This window comes from Crassostrea angulata, chromosome 3, assembly GCF_025612915.1.
Source record: "Crassostrea angulata isolate pt1a10 chromosome 3, ASM2561291v2, whole genome shotgun sequence".
NCBI lineage: Eukaryota > Metazoa > Mollusca > Bivalvia > Ostreida > Ostreidae > Magallana > Magallana angulata.
Genome location: NC_069113.1, coordinates 29,945,659 through 29,968,786, shown reverse-complemented (window position 1 = coordinate 29,968,786; position 23,128 = coordinate 29,945,659). Strand labels below are relative to the sequence as shown.

General features: G+C 32.1%; 1 protein-coding gene and 1 long non-coding RNA gene across 2 annotated transcripts in view; one reads left to right on the top strand and one right to left on the bottom strand.

The window, feature by feature from the left end:
- The window catches only part of LOC128175626 (muscle-specific protein 300 kDa-like), a 173,893-nt gene that overhangs the window by 80,281 nt on the left and 70,484 nt on the right, over positions 1–23,128 (top strand). The window contains exons 86-88 of the mRNA XM_052841400.1: positions 18,208–18,326; positions 21,036–21,243; positions 21,960–22,286. Of these exons, the coding sequence (XP_052697360.1) occupies positions 18,208–18,326; positions 21,036–21,243; positions 21,960–22,286 (654 nt within the window). The remainder of the gene's footprint in view (positions 1–18,207; positions 18,327–21,035; positions 21,244–21,959; positions 22,287–23,128) is intronic.
- On the bottom strand, positions 7,234–8,379 carry LOC128175627 (uncharacterized). Its single transcript, XR_008242701.1, has 2 exons — positions 7,455–8,379; positions 7,234–7,410 (listed from the first exon to the last, which is right to left on the bottom strand). It is a non-coding gene; the product is annotated as an uncharacterized LOC128175627 (long non-coding RNA).

The following is a 23,128-nucleotide window of genomic DNA, read 5'->3' as shown; positions in this document are numbered from 1 at the left end:
ATATATGTATAAAATACTTGTCGAAACTATATATTTTCTCTTGTTGGCCCAGTCTGTTTCATTATTCACCAAATAGAGCCTTTGACCTTGAATTATCTTCTTAGGTCAATGTCTACTAGAACTCTTTGAAAAATCCTTGTCTAGACCATATATATTGTTTACCCTTGATCCTTTCTTGTTTCTATCTAATGTAAACAGTTACCAAGTATTAGTTTATAAAAATGTTATACCAGATATCTTTGAAGTCCAGTTTTGACCTTAATGTGTCTTTTTTTTTTAACCCAATCATGCTCAGACTATATAAACAGTACCGACCGCCCCCAACTAAACCCTGGGTCTGGTCTGGGTCTGCTTGGGGTTTACTAAATGGATTTACTCAGCAGATGTTTTTGGTTTACTCGGGGTCTGCTTTTGGGGTCCACTTTACGCACTGAAGTGTGAAGCAGATCTGCCTTTTTATCTTACTGCCTAAAAGCCCCACCCATTGTATATTCTAAATACGGATGTTTAGACATTTTATCATTTTTTACTAATGATCATTTAGTAAGCTCGGTCATGCATTTATTTTATTAATGAAATGGAGGATGTAAATCGAATTACTCAAATTTCTCCATACATGTACAGTACTGACCAGACCCAACCTAACAGCAGAGCCGACCCCAACTAATTACCCCCGGTCTGCTTTTGTGGCCTGGTTGAGGTCTGACTGGACAGTGGTCTCATTGTTCAACACATTTAACCAGTTAATTAGACTAGGCAACACACTGATTGCTCAACGCAATATTCTGATTAACAGGTCTCTTGTCTGCTTTTGGAGTCTGCTCCTGAAATCAGGGTTTGCTCTCTATGTCCGCTCTGGGTCTGCTCTGCAATAACTTTGGGTTTACTCGGGGTTAGCTCTTGGTCTGCTCTAGCTGACCTGGAGCAAACCCAAAGCAGACCCTGAAAGCAAACCCAGGGTTTAATTGGGGTCTCCTTTCTGTTAGGTTGGGTCTGGTTGGTACTGCACTGCCTGTTGTATAAGGATAAGTAGTAACCTTGAATAAGGTTTCTATGTGGAAAAGTCAAGGTCATAGCAGGCCTCTGTGAAAAAATACTTATCAAGTATGGAGTATGTGTTTTCTTCTTCTTGGTGTTCATCTGCCTTAAAGTTTACACCCATATAATGCCTGTATGATATAGGATGTGTTAAGATCTAGAAATTTTGTAAGTCAAAGGTCAAGAAAATTTCTCTAAATTCTTTTCATCTTTATGTCCTCTATTAAGTGGGGCCTTTAAAGATGGTCATCATCTCCTTGGTATTAAGCAACTTTGATAAGAATGGCAACTGTAAATTGCACACTTGTCTGATGAATTGCTATAAGAACAATGCATATTAAATGCATATTGATAGATTGCTTAAGCATCAGCCTGAACTTTTTCTAGCAAATCTATCAAGTGTTTGTGAAGAGAGGGACAAATAGTGCTAAGTAATGCTTAGTTTTATTATGAGATACTTAAAGTTTGCACACTTGCTTTGCAGTCATGTTCAATAATCCAGACATGTTAACTGGTAAATTTGAATATGCTATCATGTTGGTGTGTGAGTCTGAGTTTAGATGCAAGTAATTCTGATCATGTTGGCCTCTTAAACTCAGGCATAAACACTCTCTAGTTGACTCTGCAAGCCTTCAATCTAATTCTTCCTACAGATGTATTTTTGCAGCTTTAAAATATATTTTGTTATTTACATGTAAATGATCAATATTTATGAATTTTCCATCTGTAGTCTCTTTATTTTTCTCTCTCTTTTCTGAAATATAGCACAGCTGACATGTTACAAACCATCAAATGTAAAGTCTACAAATTTGTCGAATTTTGACATGACCATATATGGAAACAGTTTCAATTTAAAAAATAGAAAGGAAGGAAAAAAGGAAAAACTTGTTCTCATCATTCATAAAAAAGAATCCTTATCCGGGGGGGGGGGGGGGGGGGGGGGGGGGGGTCTGAGGCCTATGTCAGAAGCCCCCCCCCCTCCCCCCCCTCCCCCCCCCAAAAAAGTTACATGCGGTCAGCCTGCTGAGATGCATCATTCAATAAGAAAAACAAACTATCTAAGGATTTTAAAAGTTTTAAGAATCTAATTTAAAGGTTAATCCGCTTTGTAATAAACCATGGAAATAACAGAAAACTAGCACATTCATCACACTGGCACCACTTTGTATATGCACCTCTTCTTGTTTGGTCCAGTTTCATACTTCAATATCTTTTTCTAAGAATAATATTATCATTCCAAATAAAATAATATCGTCCATTAAAAGCTTAATTGCTATAACAGTCAAATTGAATATTACGCATATTATTTATTTTGGTTCATTCCGGCAATTACATCATGCCTTTTCCTGCAGCAAGCATTTGCCATTTACAGTAGATTATTTAGACAATTTACATATGTTATGGAGTAACATGCCATATGTGCTTTTTCCCAGCATGATAATAAAAATGCAGAAACAACAGATTGAAAATGTACAAAGTTAGAGATAGAATTGAATAACAAAAACAATAAAGCTGCAAAATGTGCATCATTTTCTGAAAGTGTTTATGCCCAAGTTTTATAGGTTCCAAGATCAGAATTACACACATTCATACTCAGACTCACATATTAACCTGATTGCATATTTAGATTTACAAGTTTACAGGCACGATTATCTCCCATAAAATTATAGCAAACTCTAGAGGATTAAGGTTTTGATGTTCGTAAATGATATTTTTCCTTTCCTTTTCTTTCTGCAGTACTGTCTGAGAAAAGGTTATAAAAAGGAAACAGTGTAATGAAAATTTATCAATTTGTTCACTGAGTTTTACTTTGGGGAACTCTGGTTCTGTGATCTGTAGTTTATATATGCACATGAATTCTGCCTCTTAATGTGATCCCACTGTCACCAATGAAGAACTTGTTGCAACCCTTGGATGTACCGTAAATGCACCAAATAAAAATTTTGGATTGACATATCTTAATTAATCAAGAATTCTTTAACTCAAATGCCAATCAAGCTGCCTTGTCTTAAAATATAAATTAATATCAAATTATGATTTAATATGCATGTGGGTTAAATTGATATTTAAGTAAATTATGTAGTTAGATATGGAGAATAATTATTAATTGCAAATTACTTTGGATGGTATCCACACCGTTTTAAAAAATTATCATAAAAATATAAATGATCAATTCAAGTCAACTATGAAAAACTGAATGGATTTCAAAGTACCTCAATTTGAAATTATCACAACTGTTTACAGAGTAAAATAATGCTCATTGTGCAAACCTCTTTGGCACAAGACATTTTGGTCTTATGCCATTTAATGGACAAGTTAAGACTTGCAAGTTTAAATGGAGGGCCAGAATAATCCCTCGTACTACCTATAGGAAAGTTAATATGCAATCAAAGGAAGGATCAGTGTGTTCACCCGATTGTTTTAATGGCACCCTGTTGTACACAAATCAGTAATCTCTGACTGTACGTTCAAGTTAATACTGGAATTTCTTGGGACAATCTCGCTGTGTTAGTGTAGGCTCTACCTGGAGAAGTGGCAGTTAGAAATTAATGCAACAGTAATATTTCTTGTAAGTATATCCATTTAGCACTTCGATTGATGCATCTATTGTATGGTTGGAATGCTGTATGATAAATACACCCCTGTGTAGCTTGTTCCTTTCACATTTACAAATATACACTTATCTAAACTATAACTATCTATTGGTGGTTTGTCTGTATTATAGCCCCGATGCACTTTCCATCTCATCATTTGTTAGCATGTATATACTCTTTGTAGCAAACTGTTCAAAATAGATTCCTTACATGTGATTATGTGTAAACATTGCTAATAATGTAGCTTACTGTCAGTTTAACTTTTGACAGTCTCTCAGTGTACTTTAAATTTTAGTGGCGGGGCAAGTAACCATTGCATGTTGTAGCATGTTGAATCAGCTTTAACTGGAGAATCAATATGTTTCCCTTTCTATTCTTATCTTTGCATGGCTGGGTGTGTATTGTGAGCCAGTGATTGATTTATCAATACCCTTTATAGCCTTTGTACTCATTGAATGTCAATAGTGTACCATGTTTATTTCATTCTATTGGTCTAGCTATTTGCTCAGTCTCCACAGAGCTGTGTACAACTAACCTATCTAATCGCTGCCATTTGTATTATATATACTCTTGATCCTAATCCATACAGTTAATTAAAAATGTCTTTCTTTTGAGAGATTTTTGGAACAGTAATATAGTTATCTGTCTTAGTTTTAATATCAAAGCAATAAATATATGTACCATGAGGCCAAGAAAAAACCCCAACTCATAAATATATATATATATAAAAATATATATTTATATATATATATGCAAAGCAAGTTTAGCATACTTTGAATATCTCGTAGTATGATCACTGGAATGTTTTGTTATTTGGTATGCTCCTTTAACCGTTTTCTTGTGATTATGTTTGATATCACATTAGTTTTAAACTATACCAGGAACTAATATGATGTTGAAATAAGTATTAAAGTTTATAGTATATTTATGGGTTTTTTTGTGTTAATCTCTTGAAAAATAACCTCAATTTCTTCGCTGTATGCCTCCTAGAATGCTCATTTGAATTGTGTGTTGCATTGAATAGTTTATAGTTTAATTTTTGGAAGAGGCCTAACTACTTGTTGCATATCTAACTGTCATTCTCCTATTTGTACTGTAGAAACGAAAGTGTAGATCTACTCAAACACCCAGAGGTTCAACACGTCGTGGAACATTTTTTGGATCTGATGATGATGATGATGACGATGATAACGATGATAATGATGATGTGTTTCGATGGCCTAGTAAACAAAGTTTATCAAGATCCCAAAGTAAATCCTCTTTGAAAAGACAGCTACCAACGTTGAGGCCTCACAGAGGGAAACGCCCATTTGACCGATCACATGATAGTTTAAAGAAGGGGTCAGCTGCAGCATTAGACTCTGAGAGTGAAGAATCTGGATATGGTGAAACTTACTATACAATGCATGCTTCCAGTTTTGACAATGATGCGTTTGATTCAGTGATTGAAACTACAATGCCAGGAACACCTGAACAGAACCATTACTCTGATAATGACTCTACGGTTAGCTACATTACTGGTGAATTTCCATCTGCAAATCCAGATGATTTGAGAGATGCAACATCTCAGACTCATGGCAATGCTCGCACTCAAACTCATTCAGGATTGTGGAATGGAAGTCAAAGAGACATTAGTACTCAAATGCCCAGAGCTATGGAAACACAAACAGATGGTTTTTCTAGATATATTAATCGATCCACTCAGTCTTTGCAGTCTATTGGGGCTCAAACTAGGAGATCAAATGGCTCAAGGACAGATTTGCTAAAAAGTATATTAATGGAAGTTAAAACTATGAAAAGTCAGAGAGGGCTTACCAGTCCTAGTGATAATTCTCAATCTCCGTATGGTTCAGACACCTCCCTGAAGAAAGGCATGCTTGTGGATATTCTTACAGATGTACGAACATTGAAAGAAAATGGAGCTCACGGAGAAACAGGCACCCAGACTGAAACCGAGCAAAGTACTCAAACAGGACCGCGACTATTTCCTGAGGCTGATCCAGTGAGAAACGCAAGGCATGGAAGATTGAGAGAACTAATGGATGATGTCAAAGAATTGAAAAGTGGTAATGCTAATAGTGTTGCAGCATCTCCTGTTGCAGATTATAGATCTCAGCAGACGTCAGCTTTGGGAGACCCACTGGAACATAGCCCTCTGTCAAATACAGTTACACCTAATCGAAGTTCCCCCATTCGATTTGGTGCAACTCAACCTCATGCTACTCAAGACTTCCAACTACCCAACTCTTCCATAACACCAAATTATGGAGATGTTCAATATCCAGGTCAAAGAATAACAATGAATGATATCCATAACATCAATGATCGTATCCAAAGGCTGAATAATTATCAGTTACCTCCTCGTCGTACATTGCCTCAACCCCCACCCCCGCCACCTCCTCCACCTCAGTTCATTGTGCCAGTATATGCTTCGCCACCACCAAGAAGGGTCACCTTCAGGGAATTCCCCCGTTCCTTTGAAGATGAGAATGATGGTTTTCTATCGGACGAGAGTGAATATGACGGAGGTATTGCACCGAGGCGTAGAAGGCGGAGGCATACCCCAACACTCGAAAGGTATGGAATTGAAGATGCCTTAACAGAAGCTTGCAGTGCAGCTAAACAGTTGAGGAAAATGTCTCAGAAAATGAAAGACTCGTTGAGGGATGAATTCCTTCATAGGTGAATTAATTTATAGTGATTTGTAGATGTTTTTTCTTTGCTCACTCTACATAATTATGTATCTGGATACAGTTTTTGAAAAACAGTTTTTAAATTGATATGAAAGTTGATGTATATTCCATATATTAATTATTCTTCTTTTCCCTTTTATTTTATTATATTCTGAAAGATGAAATGAAATAATTTTTTTTTTGAAATGTGACTGTCAATTTGACACACACACATCTTGACCTGGATTGAAATGGTTTTATCAGGTGTATGATGCATTGTCATTTATTTCAATTGTTACTTAGGTGATTTTATGGGAAAGACAATTCTCATACTGATTATTGAACTGTGTGATTATATTGTTGTTGTTTTTTAAAATTTTAATATGATATAGCTCTTTCTTTTTTTTGTTAGGTACTAGTTTTGTAATATGGTACTTATAGATAGAAGAATATGATTATATTCTTTTAGATTAAGAATATCACTTCCACCAGTAGTACATGTATTACTTTATTATATACTTACGCTGTGTCAGGACGGTGTTTGTGATTTTAAATTGTTGCTGTCGACGTAGATTCAAAGTTAATGAATTTTAAAAACAAGCATAACGAAAAAAAATGTTCATAAACAAAGGAATCTACTGTAGAATGTATATCATTAAACCAAGAATCACTTACAAAGAAAAAGAAATATTCCAAGATATTGCCATGAATGCTTGTGTTGAATTATTTTTTCTGTGATATAGTTCATTGTGATGTACCCTGGAAAAGGTTTTATATTTTATTTATATAAAAGATTTTATATGACTGTGATATTTTTGTGATGCTAAAGAGTTATACGCAAATGTAAATTCCAGGATTAATTGTGATAACTTTACATTGTTAGAATATACACTAATATATTCCGGCCAATTCAGTATGTATGATATTTGGTTGGGTTTTTTTTTCTTTTTGAATGGTGTACACTTATTTCTGTTATTAAAAATATTTTATTTGATGTTTGTTGAAAGGGTTTATTTGGGAATAATATAGTTATAAATATTCCCCTCACAAAGATTTGTAAAATAGTACATGTATACATATACTAGGTATACTCTATGTACTGTGTTCTTGTATACATTTACAAGAAGTTTACTTATAGTATTAAATTTACTCTAGTTCTTGTATAAATTGCATGTAATTTTTATACTTCTTTGAAATTAGCAGAAAAAATAGGCCATATAAGCAAATACTAGTAGAATATGAAGATAGAAAATACTTCACAACTAGTAACTTTTTGTTTAGAATTATTTTACACTTAATTAATATTTATCACAGTTTAAATTTGCAGTGTGTGCACTTCACTATTGATATGCCTTGCAAGTTTTCTTCATGTACCAGTACATGTGCTAATTTTAATAAAGTGTTTTTTCAAGTTATAATAAAGTGTTTTCAAGTTATCAGACTCTTTTAAGTGAAATATTACATTATAGATGATTACCAATTTAATTGTTATACAAGGGATGCTCTCTCTCTCTCTCTCTCTCTCTCAATGAGTCAACAATCCCAATCAAAAACATTTTCTTGAATACATTTTTTGTCTGGGAGTTTTTATCTCCTCTTTCTTTCCCTCTCCCCCTTAAAAAAAAAAGAGAGAGAGAAAGAGAACCCAATGCAAAAATGTTTCTCTATAGCGCTCACCAACTTTTATGACATTATGTAACTTATATTGCTTAAAAATCGACTGAAGAGTTGGCAGTGAAACCGTTTTTTTCTAACCATATGTGAATAAGTTAAATGAATATTATACAACTAGACTTTGACCCGTGCATGCATGGGTTGACATAGCATATTATGTCAGACATTTACGAAATAGATATATCACATTTGCACACCATGTTGACATTCAGAACTCTTGAAATTTTTCATAATTATGAAACGCACTGAGTTAGAGTTATCTCCCGTATTTTCTTTCATGAACAGAATATATAGCAAATTTTTAATGAACACATAATTCAATCATCGTTTTTTAGTTTATCCATGCAAATGTGATATTGTGGATACATAAACTAAAGCGCATCCCGTGATTTAGCGTGAATGTAGTGTACTGTACTCTTCGGATTTCTCGGTATTTAAGCCCAAAAATGCAAGTCTATTATTTTAAGATAGTAGTATAGATAAGTGTGACAGATTAGGAATGTCAATTTTACATGTAAATTAGCATACATGTTAAACTCTACCGATTTTCAAACAAATAAATGCCACTGTCACATACACCATTCATCCTAATATAATATTAATTTGAAAAAAATGATAACTATCCATACAATGATAATTATCCATACTTAATATTTCAATATCATATTTATAAACTATTTTATTACAAGTATCTGTTAAAGGTGCTGCTTTTTATTTCTTCCTGTGATGCATATACATCGATACAAGTTATTATTAAGCTATATATTTATATCACCTTGGGTCACTCTATTGCATCTTGTTTGAATTAATTTAATTAATTGATCCTTGCATGACCAAGAAATAGCTGAAATTTACTTCTTAAAAAAGCAAACACTTAGATAACTAGAATCATAACATATCTTATCAATGATATGATACCAACATCAAAAGAAACATAAAATTGGGTGCAGATCTACCTGTCTCTGCACGTACATGTATGCACATGATAAATATTTTTTTCAAAGATAAAACAAAATCAGATGGTATCTTTAAATAGATCTTAAAATATATCAAAGGCATGATGCCTGGAACTGTATAACAGATCAAAAGTGAAGAGAAAGAGAGTGTTGTTCATTTGCAAACTTATCCATTCAAAAATAAATTGCATAGGTTTCAAATTTATTAACTTATATAGCTAGTAGCAAACTAAGAAAGTTTTAGTCTAGGCTGTCATACTAATCTTGATGTACTATGTTTGATGCTGATAAGTTATGTATGTAGTCACTTAACAATTTCACTGATCTTTATGTCATTTTGGCCAACATTCGCCATCTTTCCTCATCTAAATTCTTGTCTGAGGTTTTGTCTCAAGTTATGTGTGCATAGTGAGTGCAAAAGTTATAATTGAGGCATAAGATAATAAGATTGGTCAGTTGATGCATCATGCATCTTAGATCTTAGGATAATGCCCAAAAAGTAGAATTTTTATGTACTGTTTAATGTATTGTAAATTTAAATTTTAAAATATTTCACAATATTATTAGAATTTCATACATAAAAATTTCAATATAAAATGATACAAAAACTGTTCTTTAGGTGAGCGATATATGGCCAATGGGCCTCTTGTTTATTGAACACATTTCCTTTCTTCACTGTTAATTTGACAGAGTGTGATCTAACTATCTGGGTCTCCACACCATGGTTTACTGAATTCATATCACCAAACACTCTCTGAAACTCGGCTAATTAATGTACACACAACAGAAATGTCTATATTTTAACACATTTTAAAAGAGTTTGCTTTATAGATGGTTTATTTCAAAAGGTACACAATTTAGATTTGAATAAACATAGATAATTTGTTAGCTTTACATTTTAAAGGGTCAATATGTAATAAATCTATCATCATAAAAGTGACCCAAAGGTCAGATTACAATGAGTTGCCAGGCGTGGATCATTTTAGATCAAATGAGATGTAAAGTGTCTCATTTGATATGATATCCCTGCATGGCAACTCATTGTGATCCAACATTTAAATTTGGATCAAGTTCCTGTTAGATATTATATTTTCTTATTTTTATTTTTTATCCATTTTAAACTGTTAGTTTATAAGCTTGTCTTTTAAAATTGGGCCTTTTGGGCATATATTTATGAAATCAAATCCCAGCAAACTACAAAACATTCTACACAAATTGGTGTACCTGAATTGATAAAAAAATCAAGTTAAGCTATTTATAGCAAGGCTAAATTAATTGCCTATATGACATTTTCACCATGCAATTCCACAATTATATTTAAATGTCGTATGTTATTTTTCTATTTGGATACATGTTTGTATATAGTTTCAATTGAAAATATATACACATTGTACTATGACTTTATTTATAAGCATTCAATTGCATTTTGCATGCTCTTAAAAGAAAAATTTAAAATACTATAACTCAAAAAATAAACTGGTAATGCAACCTGAAATTCTTGGGCATTAACAGGTTTAACATGTGTGTTTATATTAATGCATATAAAGAAAAAATAATATATTAAGGAAAATTTTCTAAAACTGAGGAATATGTCGCATGTTGATATATATAGCTATATAGATCATTATAGTATTTGTATGTATTCAGTTACTTAAGATAGATATATATATATATATATATATATATTAAAAGTGTTATTGCAACAAACTATTTTTCTTTTCTTTGTTTTATTAGGATTGTATTGCATTTATTAATGAATAAAGGTGTTTAAGACTAGTTTTCAATGGTTGGGTTTTGTATTTGTTCATTGTAACCTATTAAGTTGGAAAATCTTTGGACTTGTAAAAGATCTGACCAAGGTTTTCATTTACCAGAATATGTTCTCTGGCAAACAATTGCTGTAAAATTTGAAATTTGAATAGCATGAATCTCATAGGGAGTGGAGTAATAATTGCGTTTGCAAACGGGGGGGGGGGTTGGTTAAGTCTAAGGTTTATTTTAGACAATTTTACTATATAAATGAATTTTTCAGGACACGTCACCCCATCCCTTCTCTTAATCCGGGCACATGACGACATTAGCACCGAAAAGCAAATCTAAAGCCCATCAACTGCTGGGGAGGGGGGGGGGCATAATTTAACTTTGTAATTAAATTATATAGACCATGCTTTCTATGACAGGAAATATTAAGATGTTTATTACATGTAATTTAAAGTTCACAACCAAATAGTTCAACCCCATATTGTACATAAAGGGCTGCTCAGGTGTATATGGGATGGGATCTAATCCTTTAATTATGAAAATTATAATTATTAAAAAGTACTTGAAATTGCATGTGAACCTCTTTTTGACTATTTTCTAAACAGAACTAGGAGTACTGATCCTGATTAATTATGATATATATGCAAAAAAAAAAAAAAATCAATGCAAAGTACTGTGAGTGCATGACTTGTGTTTTGGTATAAACAGGATTACCTTAAGTACTGATAAGTGTAAAAACAACACACACTTCTTCCATTTAATACACAGTAAAATATTTGTGGATTGATTTGGATTTAAGGCTAGCTTTAATATATAATGACCTGCTTTATAATCAGTACAACAGGTATCCACTTACAACTTGAGCCAGATTAGATTATTGCCGTTCGGAAATAGTTTCCATGCTAGACGTTATAGGCAATTACCCCATAAACAGCCAGAATATGTTCAGGGTGTAATTAAAGTAAAGTACAGTGGGAGTTGAACCATTGCATTCTCACAGGTTAAAAGATTGAAGCTTGTTCGAAATATTTATTGATCAGGAACCAGTCATTTCTAGGAACAAGAAATTAAAGGGATTGATTTCTTACATATATATTTGGTTGGATATGCAAACTTGGCTGGGTTTAAAGAAGTGTAAATGTACATTATATATCAACTTCACTCTACAGGCACAGTTCTTTTGACATGTTTGCTCAAATTTTCATTGGAGTTATATTGTGAATAAACAACACATTTGAAATGGGAACTAACTTTTCCAGTCTGAACTGCAGTAAAAATAAAAAAAGGAAAAATGGAAAAAAGGTATGATAACTATGATTTACGTAATCTATTGTCTACGTGACAATAGAACTGTACACTTCAGCGTATGTTTGCTGTTCCCATGCACGTGAGGTTTAATTTTAAAGCGTATCAAACAAAAATATATTATCTCCTGCATTTATAATCTTTCTGTTATTCTGAAAAGATTTATACATTATAATCCATGCATCCTCTGATAACAATTCAAGCTATAAAAATTAGAGCACATATTTTCTTGATAGCTTGGAGTTATATGTTTATATTTGTTTTGATTTAAGCTATAGTGCAGTGTTTGCAAACAAAAGATTTTGAAATGTTTCTACATATACCCTGTACTTTTGAAAAGTTTACAAGCTAGCTGCATGGTACAACCCTTCAATTAAACTTTAATTACATGTATCTTGTGAATTTTAAGTTTTTTATACGTTAACTTAATTGATCTGAAAGCATACAAATGCATTTGTTGAATACACAATGTTTTTAAAACCCACGTTTAAAATAAGGCAATGAGTTAGATTTTTTGCATGGGTATATAAATAACAGTTAAAATCCAAGTGTACTGAAGTGGAATTGTGATGATAGAAGAATCAAAACAAACCTAGTCAATATTGTATTATTCCCTACTGAGGGTTGAATGATTTCATTGTAAAAGGTTGTTAGCAGGTACATAAAAAAATAATTATTCAGACAAAAGGTCTGGATTCATTAGTTTTTAAACATGCAGTTAAAGGGCCCGACTAACTTTTTGTTTAGTATTTTTATTTTATTTATGCAAGAATATAAGTGGCTCTGACTAATAACACTCGATCTCTATACCGGATTCTGTCATGCACTATTTTTTCTATATTACATGTACCTGTTTGTATAAATGCTTTAAAGATGAGGAAAGATTGATTAAACACAAAAAATCTTTCTTTTGTGGATCATTAGGGCTTAATTAACCATGAGTATACATTTTAGAAAAAAAATACAAAATTATTAGTTTGTCAGGTGGTTATGTAAATTTTTTCTGCAATGCATGATTGCTTGATTTTTTCACAGTTTGTGAAAGAATCACAAAAGAAAGCATTTTATTGCATATTTACTTCCCCTTTTTGAATGTTCATGCAGAGAGAGAGAGAGAAAGAGAGAGAGAGAGAGAAAGAAAGAGAGAGAGAGAGTAAATGTATATATGCAAATTTAATCATTGTTATTGTTATATAATCAGTAAATTACATTAAAAAAAACCAGCCAGTTCTTCCTGTTTGTACACATGTGCAAACTGATGTAGATAAGTTTCAACCTAAAAAATACTGAAAATTTGATCAACACATTCAGATTCAAAATATCCTAATGAACTGAGCACTGCTAAATATATAGAAAAAATAGTCTAACTATGACCAGGCTACGCTCAGGTCACTATCTTTAAACTGGTCCGTAGGACATCTATCATTTAAACGATAGAACATTCTATCTATGCTAAATAATGCATTTGAAGGCAGTTTTAAATATTAAAGAAATGCCTAATTCATACCTTGGTTCATGAAATTGATTTACTAATAAAGAAGCTGGATTAATCATAATTCTGTTTTGGTCAGAGGTAGATTATGATTATGATCATTATGATAGTTGAGAATTAGATATAGATTCATTTAATTAATGACATCTGCTCCAGTGTGAGTGTGAGAGGTACATGTATTATCAGAGGAGCCAGGATTCAAGATGTCAACAAATGTTTGTGCTAGCTATTTACTGTTAATGTCAAAAAGTCTTCATTCTAACTATGTTAGTTCTTTTAACTGAAAACTAAAAGAGCTAATGGTGACTATACACTGCCCAGTGTGAATAATGTTTTTGGAATGTGGGTCATGTTCCATGATTCTAAATTTGAACAAAACATGATGGCACATAAAAATTCTCAATGAAATTGTTTAAAAAAATTCATATACATGTCTCAACCTTAGCATCTGCTTTATAACTTATAAATTTTTCATAGCCACTTTCTTGGCATTCAAGGGAGACACTACAATTGGAATCATCCTTATAATCCTTATTTTGGAATTATCACTTTTTGTGACAATATCTGTTTTGAACCATCAAAAAAGTTATACTTTCTTTAGATTTATTAATTAACCCAAAAACTAATAATAATAAGAATATATATTTTGATTTTATAAACCAATTATGATTTTGTACTGTACATAGTAGTTCACTATTGGGGCTATATGGACCGTGGATATTGGCCTCTCGGTAGCTCAGTGGTAGAGCTCCTGACTAGAATTGCAGGGGTCCTGGGTTCAATTCCCAGTACAGCCATATGTTTTCATTGTATTTATAGACTCATTCCTCCTTTCCTAATACAGTACATTTACACTTCAAACATTGAAAATGTTAAATGGGAAAAAATCTATTAAATTTTTGACCTCATAATGGATAAATGACATCATTATAGCATCATACAATCAAATTAATCATGACGCCATAATAGAGTTAGCACATCAAAGCATCATTGCAATGATAGTTTTTACATTCCACATATTTTTTGCTTGGAAAGCTAAAGTGTGTTGAAAGCTACGGCAGTTATAACACTGTAATGCACACAGGGTACTCAAAGGTTAAAATGACGAATTTTATTATGATGTCACAAACGTTGAACTCTGTAAACTGCAACCTCACAAACGAAAATAAAAGTTCACACTTGTGGCTGTTATTGTGGCTCTTCCATTAATATGAACTTACCCATAGGATAGATAGGAATATTAAGGTATAAATCACAGTTGCAAACAAGGCATGGAGTTAAAAAATGTAAATATAAGCAATAAATCATGATTTTTTTAAGGTTACAGTCTCATAACTGCAGCGGTGTATGCATACAAATTGAGTAACGTGCGTTAGCTATATCAGTGTCCTGTTTCCCCTTAAACTTTAAATAAAATGAAACTTTTTTTTTCTTAAAATAAAAAAAAACCTTGCATTCATTTTTGCTCAATAAAAAAAATTTACATTTAAACTCTTTTTGACTTTTGAATGATCTATATAAATCCAAACATAATTTGGGGTCTAAAAAGTTCTTTAAACTGGTAGAAAATGTTTTTCTGAAAAAAAAATCACATTACACCTTGCATAATTGACAAAATTAATGATCTATTGAGATATAATTAGAAGTCTGATATCTTCTACCTGGGGATCAATAACTAATATTCAAGTTAAAATTAATAACAATAAATGATTATATAAAAAATGATTAAAATTAAATGTTTATCCTCCATATCCAAAACAAAGCAGGGTCATCATTAAGCTAAGAATTACCCACATGGGTCAAAGACTACTTATGAATTAGATAAAATACTTCATTATTTCCAGTTCTAGAAAGTCAGGGTGTCTCCAAGGGGGCATAACTTATATATACCATTCAATGCGCAATGACACAAGGAGCCAGAATAAATTAAATATGGTTTAGTGATGGGGATCTCAAAAGTTATCAAAATATATATCATTTCCTATTTCTCAGAGAGAGAGAGAGGAAGAGAGAGAGAGAGAGAGAGAGAGAGAGAGAGAGAGAGAGAGAGAGAGAGAGAGAGAGGGGGTTAAAGACACCACCTGGGGGCCATGCACTTTACATCATTTGATGCATCATAATGACATTATAGAAACAAGAAACAAGGTTTAGTAATGGGAATCTCCACAGTTTCAAGATATTTGGTATTTTTCTGTTTCATGGGGTCAGATCTAAATATTAATTAATAGATGATGATACAGTATGCTGGCAAAGGGAGATCACTTACTAGTATTTAGAAAGTAAAAGCAATACTTATATACCGGTGTCTCATGCATAATATTGTGCTACTATACATGTATTATGCTTACCTATATTGGTCAACATCATAATGATAATCCAATTAGAGCACAATATAAATCCTTTTAGATGATGATCACAAAAGAAACGTTTTTATGCATGTTTATTAATCCCATTCTGCATATGGAAAACACATACCGGTATGTACACCACGTGAATACAATCTAACCGAAGAGCTGGGTAAAATTAGTACCCGTAACTTCAGAAAAAGATCAGTAATTTGTAACATGAATGTATTTTCATGACTTTATTCTTAAAACTCCTTGCACTCTTTTATTAAGTAAATAACTATGTATACGTAAAGCATACACTTCAGTTTTTAAAAGGTGGTACAGGACACCTGCATATTGTGGTGCACTCCCTATTGAGATAAACAATAAAGTAGAAATACTGTAGAAGCAGAAATATTCGTTGAGGATTTAATTTCGTTATTTTCGTTGGCAGTAAATACTTTTGATATTTTATGATAAGTAAATAATTTATAGCTATTTCGATCTTATTTTTAATGTAACCACATAATTAATAAGTGTCACGTAATCTAGACAGTTTAAAAACTGACTGGTTCGCTACATGTTTTTAATGTAATTTTTTTAAAAAGTTGAAAACAGTTGAAAAATAAAATTAGATTGCTATGAATTTCAACTGGCACTAAAACGTCGGAGATCGATCATCGCTTGTATTCGATGAAGTTTGTGGAATCTATGATGTTGTGAACATGAATATCGAGTTCATCCCACAGATCAAAATTCACTTACTATAGCAATAAAGAAGATCGATCCACATCCTGCATACCCTGTAGTTTTAATTACCAAAAAACGCCAAAATAAACTCTGAACTAATTATATTTAAGTACAATTTCAATTCAGACTTTGAAAAATTTCTGATTATCTTAAAATTTCTCAAATCTTATAATTGTCTTTAAGCAACATAATTTGCAATATTCATGTGATCCATAAGTTCTGATACCATTTTTTATTAAAACTTCATAAAACTCTTACCCGAAGAGATAAACTGTTAAATAAGGTATCATTCTAATATCCAGGGGCTGAATTTTTTGCTGAATCATTTGTAATGTACGGAAAAAATCTACTTTAGAAAGAAGAAAAGACATCAAAAGGGTCTTTCATGGTTCTCCATCTTTACCAAATAGCTTATTGTACAGAATCGAGCTACTGTCCTTTGAGACTCGTTTACCTTAAACTGCAATACGTTCTATGAGGAACTGGTTTTCGCAGACATGTAAAACACTTTTTAGAGTAGTAGGATAGTGAAGAATTAAAGATCGAAGACAAATAAAGTTCCGTGCCTGACCATACAGGCTTATATAGTGAAAGAACCAGGGACAACTATGGACAACAAGAAAAATCATGGTCTTTGTTTTGTCCAGGTTTTCTGACTTATCATTTTTAAAAAAAGCTGAATATGTTAGCAAAAAGTGTATTCAATGATTTCCAAAATAACTTAATTGTAAAAAATAGTAGATCAAAGCATTAAAAATATATCATAAAAACATCAAGAATAGTTATATGGTTTGAAACAAAATTGAAGAAAGTTGGCCCCTAAAGTAAAGAAGTTATATATAGTGAAAATAAGGAAATTAACCCTGCCCCCCCCTCCCCCCCCCCCCCGCCCCACACACACACTTTCAAAAACGATGCTACGTGCCTGTGAATTCATCATATTCAATGAATAAATCTTTACATAACATGGTCATCTCATTAAATAGTATACAGAGATAAACTCATCATGTATTGTTGTTCAATCGTTCTGTTATGTACATTGTTATACACTCTTCACGTGTGACAACAAAATCCTTTCATGCAATGCGACATTCTGGGATAAAGTCATTACATACAGTACTTCCTAGTACATGGATATCATTTTATGACGTGTTAAAAAAATAAATATTGTAAACAATTTCAAAAAATATATAGTGGTGAAAATGTTACGTGCAAAAGTAAATCCTTTATATGTTGTGGCATTCAATTGCATACTGTTGTTGAGTCATTATATGAAGTGGTTATTCTTAATACGATGTGGTCATTTAGTTAAATGAGTAAAGTTATTTTTTGAGGGGTTGAAACAGTGTTAGAACTGTAAAATGTATGAAGGAAAGAGGAGCCTTCCGTTGGGTACACCTAGAAAATAAAGGCAGATTACATGTGTACCTTAGTTGTAGGCAAGAACAGGTGGATGACTACTGAAAAATGTTTCTTGATAACAAAGGCATAATTCCTATTCGATCTGTCATTATAATCTTATATATTAATCATTAAATAAAAATTCTTTCCAGGTTTAATGTTTCTATGGAAGGGATATATCATTGACTATAAACTATTGCTAAAATATGCTTTCATCTGGGTTTTTTTTTCTTCTAGAAATTATCTAAAGCCACTGATAGACAGAAAGATTCATTGGAAAGTTTACATAACACAGCAGCCAAAGTCTTACCGAAAATCAGTTCAAATGATCAAAGCCTTGTGGAGGAGAAAATCAGGTATACTGATGTAAATTTGTATATATTTTTGAATTTTAAATTAATCGGGTTTTTTTTTATACCCCCGCAAACGAAGTTTAGGGGGGTATATTGGTTTCACCCTGTCCGTCTGTCCGTCTGTCTGTCTGTCCGTCTGTCCGTCTGTCTGTAGACGCAACTTTGTCCCCCCTATAGAATTTTTTATTACTGCATGGAACAGTTTGAAAATTTGTACATATGTTGAACACCATCTGAAGATGTGCACCTGCAGTTTTTTTTAAGATCAGACAAGATTTAATGATTTTATGACAGTATTCATTTTCCTTATTCTATATATTGTACAACTAATGGTGAAAAGTAAGGGAGGTAATCCTTACAGATTTTATTAATTAATTAATAGAAAACACTCTAAAATATATTTATATAAATACATCCAGATGGATTTTTTTGTCTTTATGTCTTAATTAATAAAAAAATAATTATTTTTTATAAGTATTCTATCAACTGACAATGCAAAGTTTTTGTTTGTCAATGATAAATTCTTAGGAGCTAATGAGAACATCAAAGACAAGTTTGGCTGAATTCATTTGTCCCAAGGGAGCCATTATCTGAGCCATGGCTCAGATGGAGCATGTGTTTAGGGGAAATTGATAATCTGTAAAATGGGTGATGGTTTTGGGGCTATTTTAAAACTGTTTCATGTAAACCAAAAGGTCTATCATTATAAGGAAATAAATAATATAATTATTAATAAAGAAGTTAAACTATTTTTAGAGGTTGTTTAAATTTATTTGTCAAGTAATTTGATGAAGTGACCCTATTGGGCATTAATTTAAATGAAATTCAAAATTACTGATATGATTGTAGTGTTTTGGCAATTTTAAAATTGTTTGTAATATTAAATTTTCTTTTTTACATATTTTTACATAGTATGGTAATTATGGTAATGTTTTGGGAGTTTATTAAATTTAACAAGCTCATCAAAGAAAATCATAGTCCTATGGGATCAATTTTCTGATATGGAGTTCAATTGTGCCATAGGAGAAAGTGAGGAAAATTTGAAACAACTAATTGCATCTGTCAAGACTCTTATTAGAAAGATATTGAAAGTTTTATCAACAGAAGAGCATTGCTTGGCTACCGGTATTTCTATTCACTGCAAAGGGAGGGGTTATTGTCATTTTGTTGGTTTTTCTTTAAATCAATTAAATTAAAAAAATATATCATCAAATACATACATTTGTAAATGTATTACTGTTATAGATATGTATTTACAGTGAAATTCTGACAATTTTGATTTTAATTTTTCTTTGTTAACTATTTTTTTTTTTTTTACAATTCTAGAATTTTTTTTTGTATGTGTTCCAAACCTTAATTATTATTCAATTCAATTATTTGTCCCATTTGAAATTAGCCTAGCGGGGGTATTAGTCCCATTAGGACAGTTCTAGTTTTACCATATTTACTATTAACATACCAGATAATTAACATTTTCTGTTAAATGTTAAATACCCGGTATGGTAATGGTAAAGCTGGCCAAATTAGGCATACTGATGTAAATTTGAATATATTTTTTAAATCCATCGGGGTTTTTTGTCCAGCTTAACCATTACCATACCGGGTATTTAACATTTAACAGAAAATGTTAAATACCCGGTATGTTAATGATTTTATTTGAATATATTTACATTATCCAGTGTCTTTGTCTGTGATAACACTTCGTATCGGGCTTTATTGGATTTGATCACGCCCCGACCAAAATTATCACCTCATAATACTCAAAGAATGATTCCTTATATATTTTATAATTTTCTTTTACGAATTGACTGGTTTTGATGTAGTTTGGACTTTCCGTTCATTTATTCACCCACGGTAATCAATCGATTTCTGACAACATGCAATTCAAAAGAGGTTTAGATGTAAAATGAATCTGACAAAAGCAAGGAACTGTTTATTTATGTCTAAAATGAATAAGCAAGCTGAAAAAAGAACTTTTACTGGTATTTGAACCAATTATACCTAAACAAAAACAATGAATGAGCCTTGTTTACACAACAAAGAGTTGTGAGCTATGTATCTTGCTTATAACTCTACGACTGACACTCAAATTTAGTTGATTATAAGAAATGCATTTAATTACTAATGCATTGTAAAAATAATAAAAATTGAGAAATAAAGTTTGACCAAAATCGTGACCATGCCCTTTAAAGATTTTAAATTGTTAAAATCATGATTCTCTAAAAGAGAGGTTATAAGAATTAGTACAGGAATCTATGGGGAAGAAATATTTTCAAAGAAGTGCATTAATACAGTGTGTAATATGATACAATTTCTATTCTGTATTGCTCAAACAACAACCTCTAAAACAACACGGGGACAAACAAAGGCTCAATGTTTAACAAAACACTATGAGGAAATTAAATATTTTGTTAAGATAAACTCTAACAATAAATATCCATATAGATTTTTATTTGACTGCATAAAGCTGCATAAAGCTTCTTTGATCAGAGTTATGGTAATTGTTGCTCATGTGAACGATGTGGCCTTTGTGTCACGTACTAAAAGTCTTGTTTTTAATCTCACTCTCTTCAAAGCACAAGTTAATAAAAAAAAGCGTGCTTTAAAAGGAGCTCTTGTTTAGAAAATTAGTCAAACAAAACAAAATTAATCTTTTTGTGAAGAGAACTAATGTTAGTTATTTGACTTTTTCTGTTGCTTTTATCATTTTAGATCAGTAGGCAACAAACATACACATCTTCAAGTGAGAATCGAACGAGCAAGACAACAGTATGAGGGAGTTTCTGCAAATTTGTCAGACATCAAAGCAGAGGTGGACAAATATTTGTTATGGCTAACAAAACAAGAGCAGATGATGTCAGAAAAAGTGATTGCAGGAAAACATTTACAAAGTGCAGAAATCAGATTAGAGAATTCAAAGGTATTTGAATATGTCAAAATAAAGGAAGGGATTTATCCAGCTACTTCATTTTACTACCCTTTTTAAGCTCACCGAAACTTTGGACTAGAATCCAAAAAGTTTGGCTTTTTTCTTCTCATGAATGAGATATTTTTTGAAAAGCATTATAAATATGTAAAAAGGAATTATGATTAAGCTCCCATTTTGATATCATGTTCCGTTTGACCAATATTAAAGTCAAGATCATATTCACTTAAGAATTTCTTAAAAAAAGAAATTAGGTAACGTTGCCTTGGCCAAGTAACCTTACAGGTGAATTTTACCCAATTATAGTTGCCTCCCGTAATCGCATTGAAAAAAACCCCCGAATATCCCATAAAAATAATATTAATACAATGTGTGTGTGTATATATTCTGTTTTGTACTTAATGGTACGCCACACATTTGGGAAAAGTTTCTGTTTCTCATTTATAGCCCAAACTCCTGTATTTCTTTGAGATATGGAATTGTAGCATGCGTTTTGATTGCTAATCAAAATCCTCCAAAAAAGCCCTAGCTGCTGTATTAACCAAAGCTGTACCCAAGTGCTTCAGAGATAAACAACCAATTTTGGCAATGCAAACAATTTCATAGTCCGTTGAAATTACCATGTTGTGACAAAATGTCTTAAAGATTACTAAGATATCCTTTTGTCTAATGTTAATGAATTTGAGTATTGCATATGCACACTTTTGTAGAGTCTTTGTAAGGAATTGCAATCAAAGGAAGCAACAATCGAAACAGTAAAGGGGAAAGTAGAGGAATTGATACGAGATCTTCCTCACTCAGAAAGGGCTTTTGTGGATGACTGGATTACACAAGTGTGTGATCAGCACCAGAAGGTGCACAGCCTAGCAGCAGACCAGCAGAAACTATTGGCTAGTAGTGTGGAGCAGAGACAGAAAGTTCAACACAAACTGCAACAGGTTTGCCAGTGGCTTCAGAAGAAAGAAAGAGAGATTTGTGAATTTCAACTTCTTAGACTGTCAAGTCAGGAAGTAGAGAAACAACTGGAAAGATGCAGGGTAAGAGACTTTTAATGTGACATACACTGTCTTTAATTCCATGTGTCTTTTTTAGAACTTCTCTTTAAGGTGGCTCACTACATCGTGAAATATTTTCTCAAATCAGCAGAAAATTACTTGATTATGATAGATACCATAGTGGATAAGAAGTATTTAAGACTTAGTCTTTTAGGCAAAAAATGTGCAATTTTGGATGAAAAATTACATTTTCAAAAATTTAATTCACTTAACATGAACAAAAGCTCCAGGTGGATTCAAACTTATGATCTGTGGTTCAGTAGCCCAATACTTTAACCACTTAGCTATGACGATATACAGCCCAATGGAACGATATAAACAGTTTAACAAAATATTTAAATCGCCATCTTGTGACGTAGTGTCTTAAAAAGTGTATGGGTAGGTGTAGTGAGGTACATAATCGCGACAAAACTTATTATGCAATTCTGTAGATAATATGGACACATTATATAGACACATGTTCATGTTACCAGGAAATATTTCTGAATTAATCATTTTATAAGGAATTTTTCCCCCTTTGAACTTGGAAGTTTGACCATAAAACATGTAGTACTGAAACAGTTTGTCAATGCATCTACCTTCAACTACTGAATAGAATTTATTGTGAGTCATCTGCCATGTGTTAAGGTAGACCAAGTGTTTAAAAAGTTAGTGCCAAACCAAACTTTTTTTTAAATTTAAAAAGTTTAAACTTTGACTTATGAACTTAGTAAAGAGGCAAAGATATTTATACTTTTGCATATTTGTTTTCCTTCATCAGCTCACAAGGTCCAAAAAATTCAACAGCCAAATTTTAAAACAATGAAGCAATATATCATGATTTA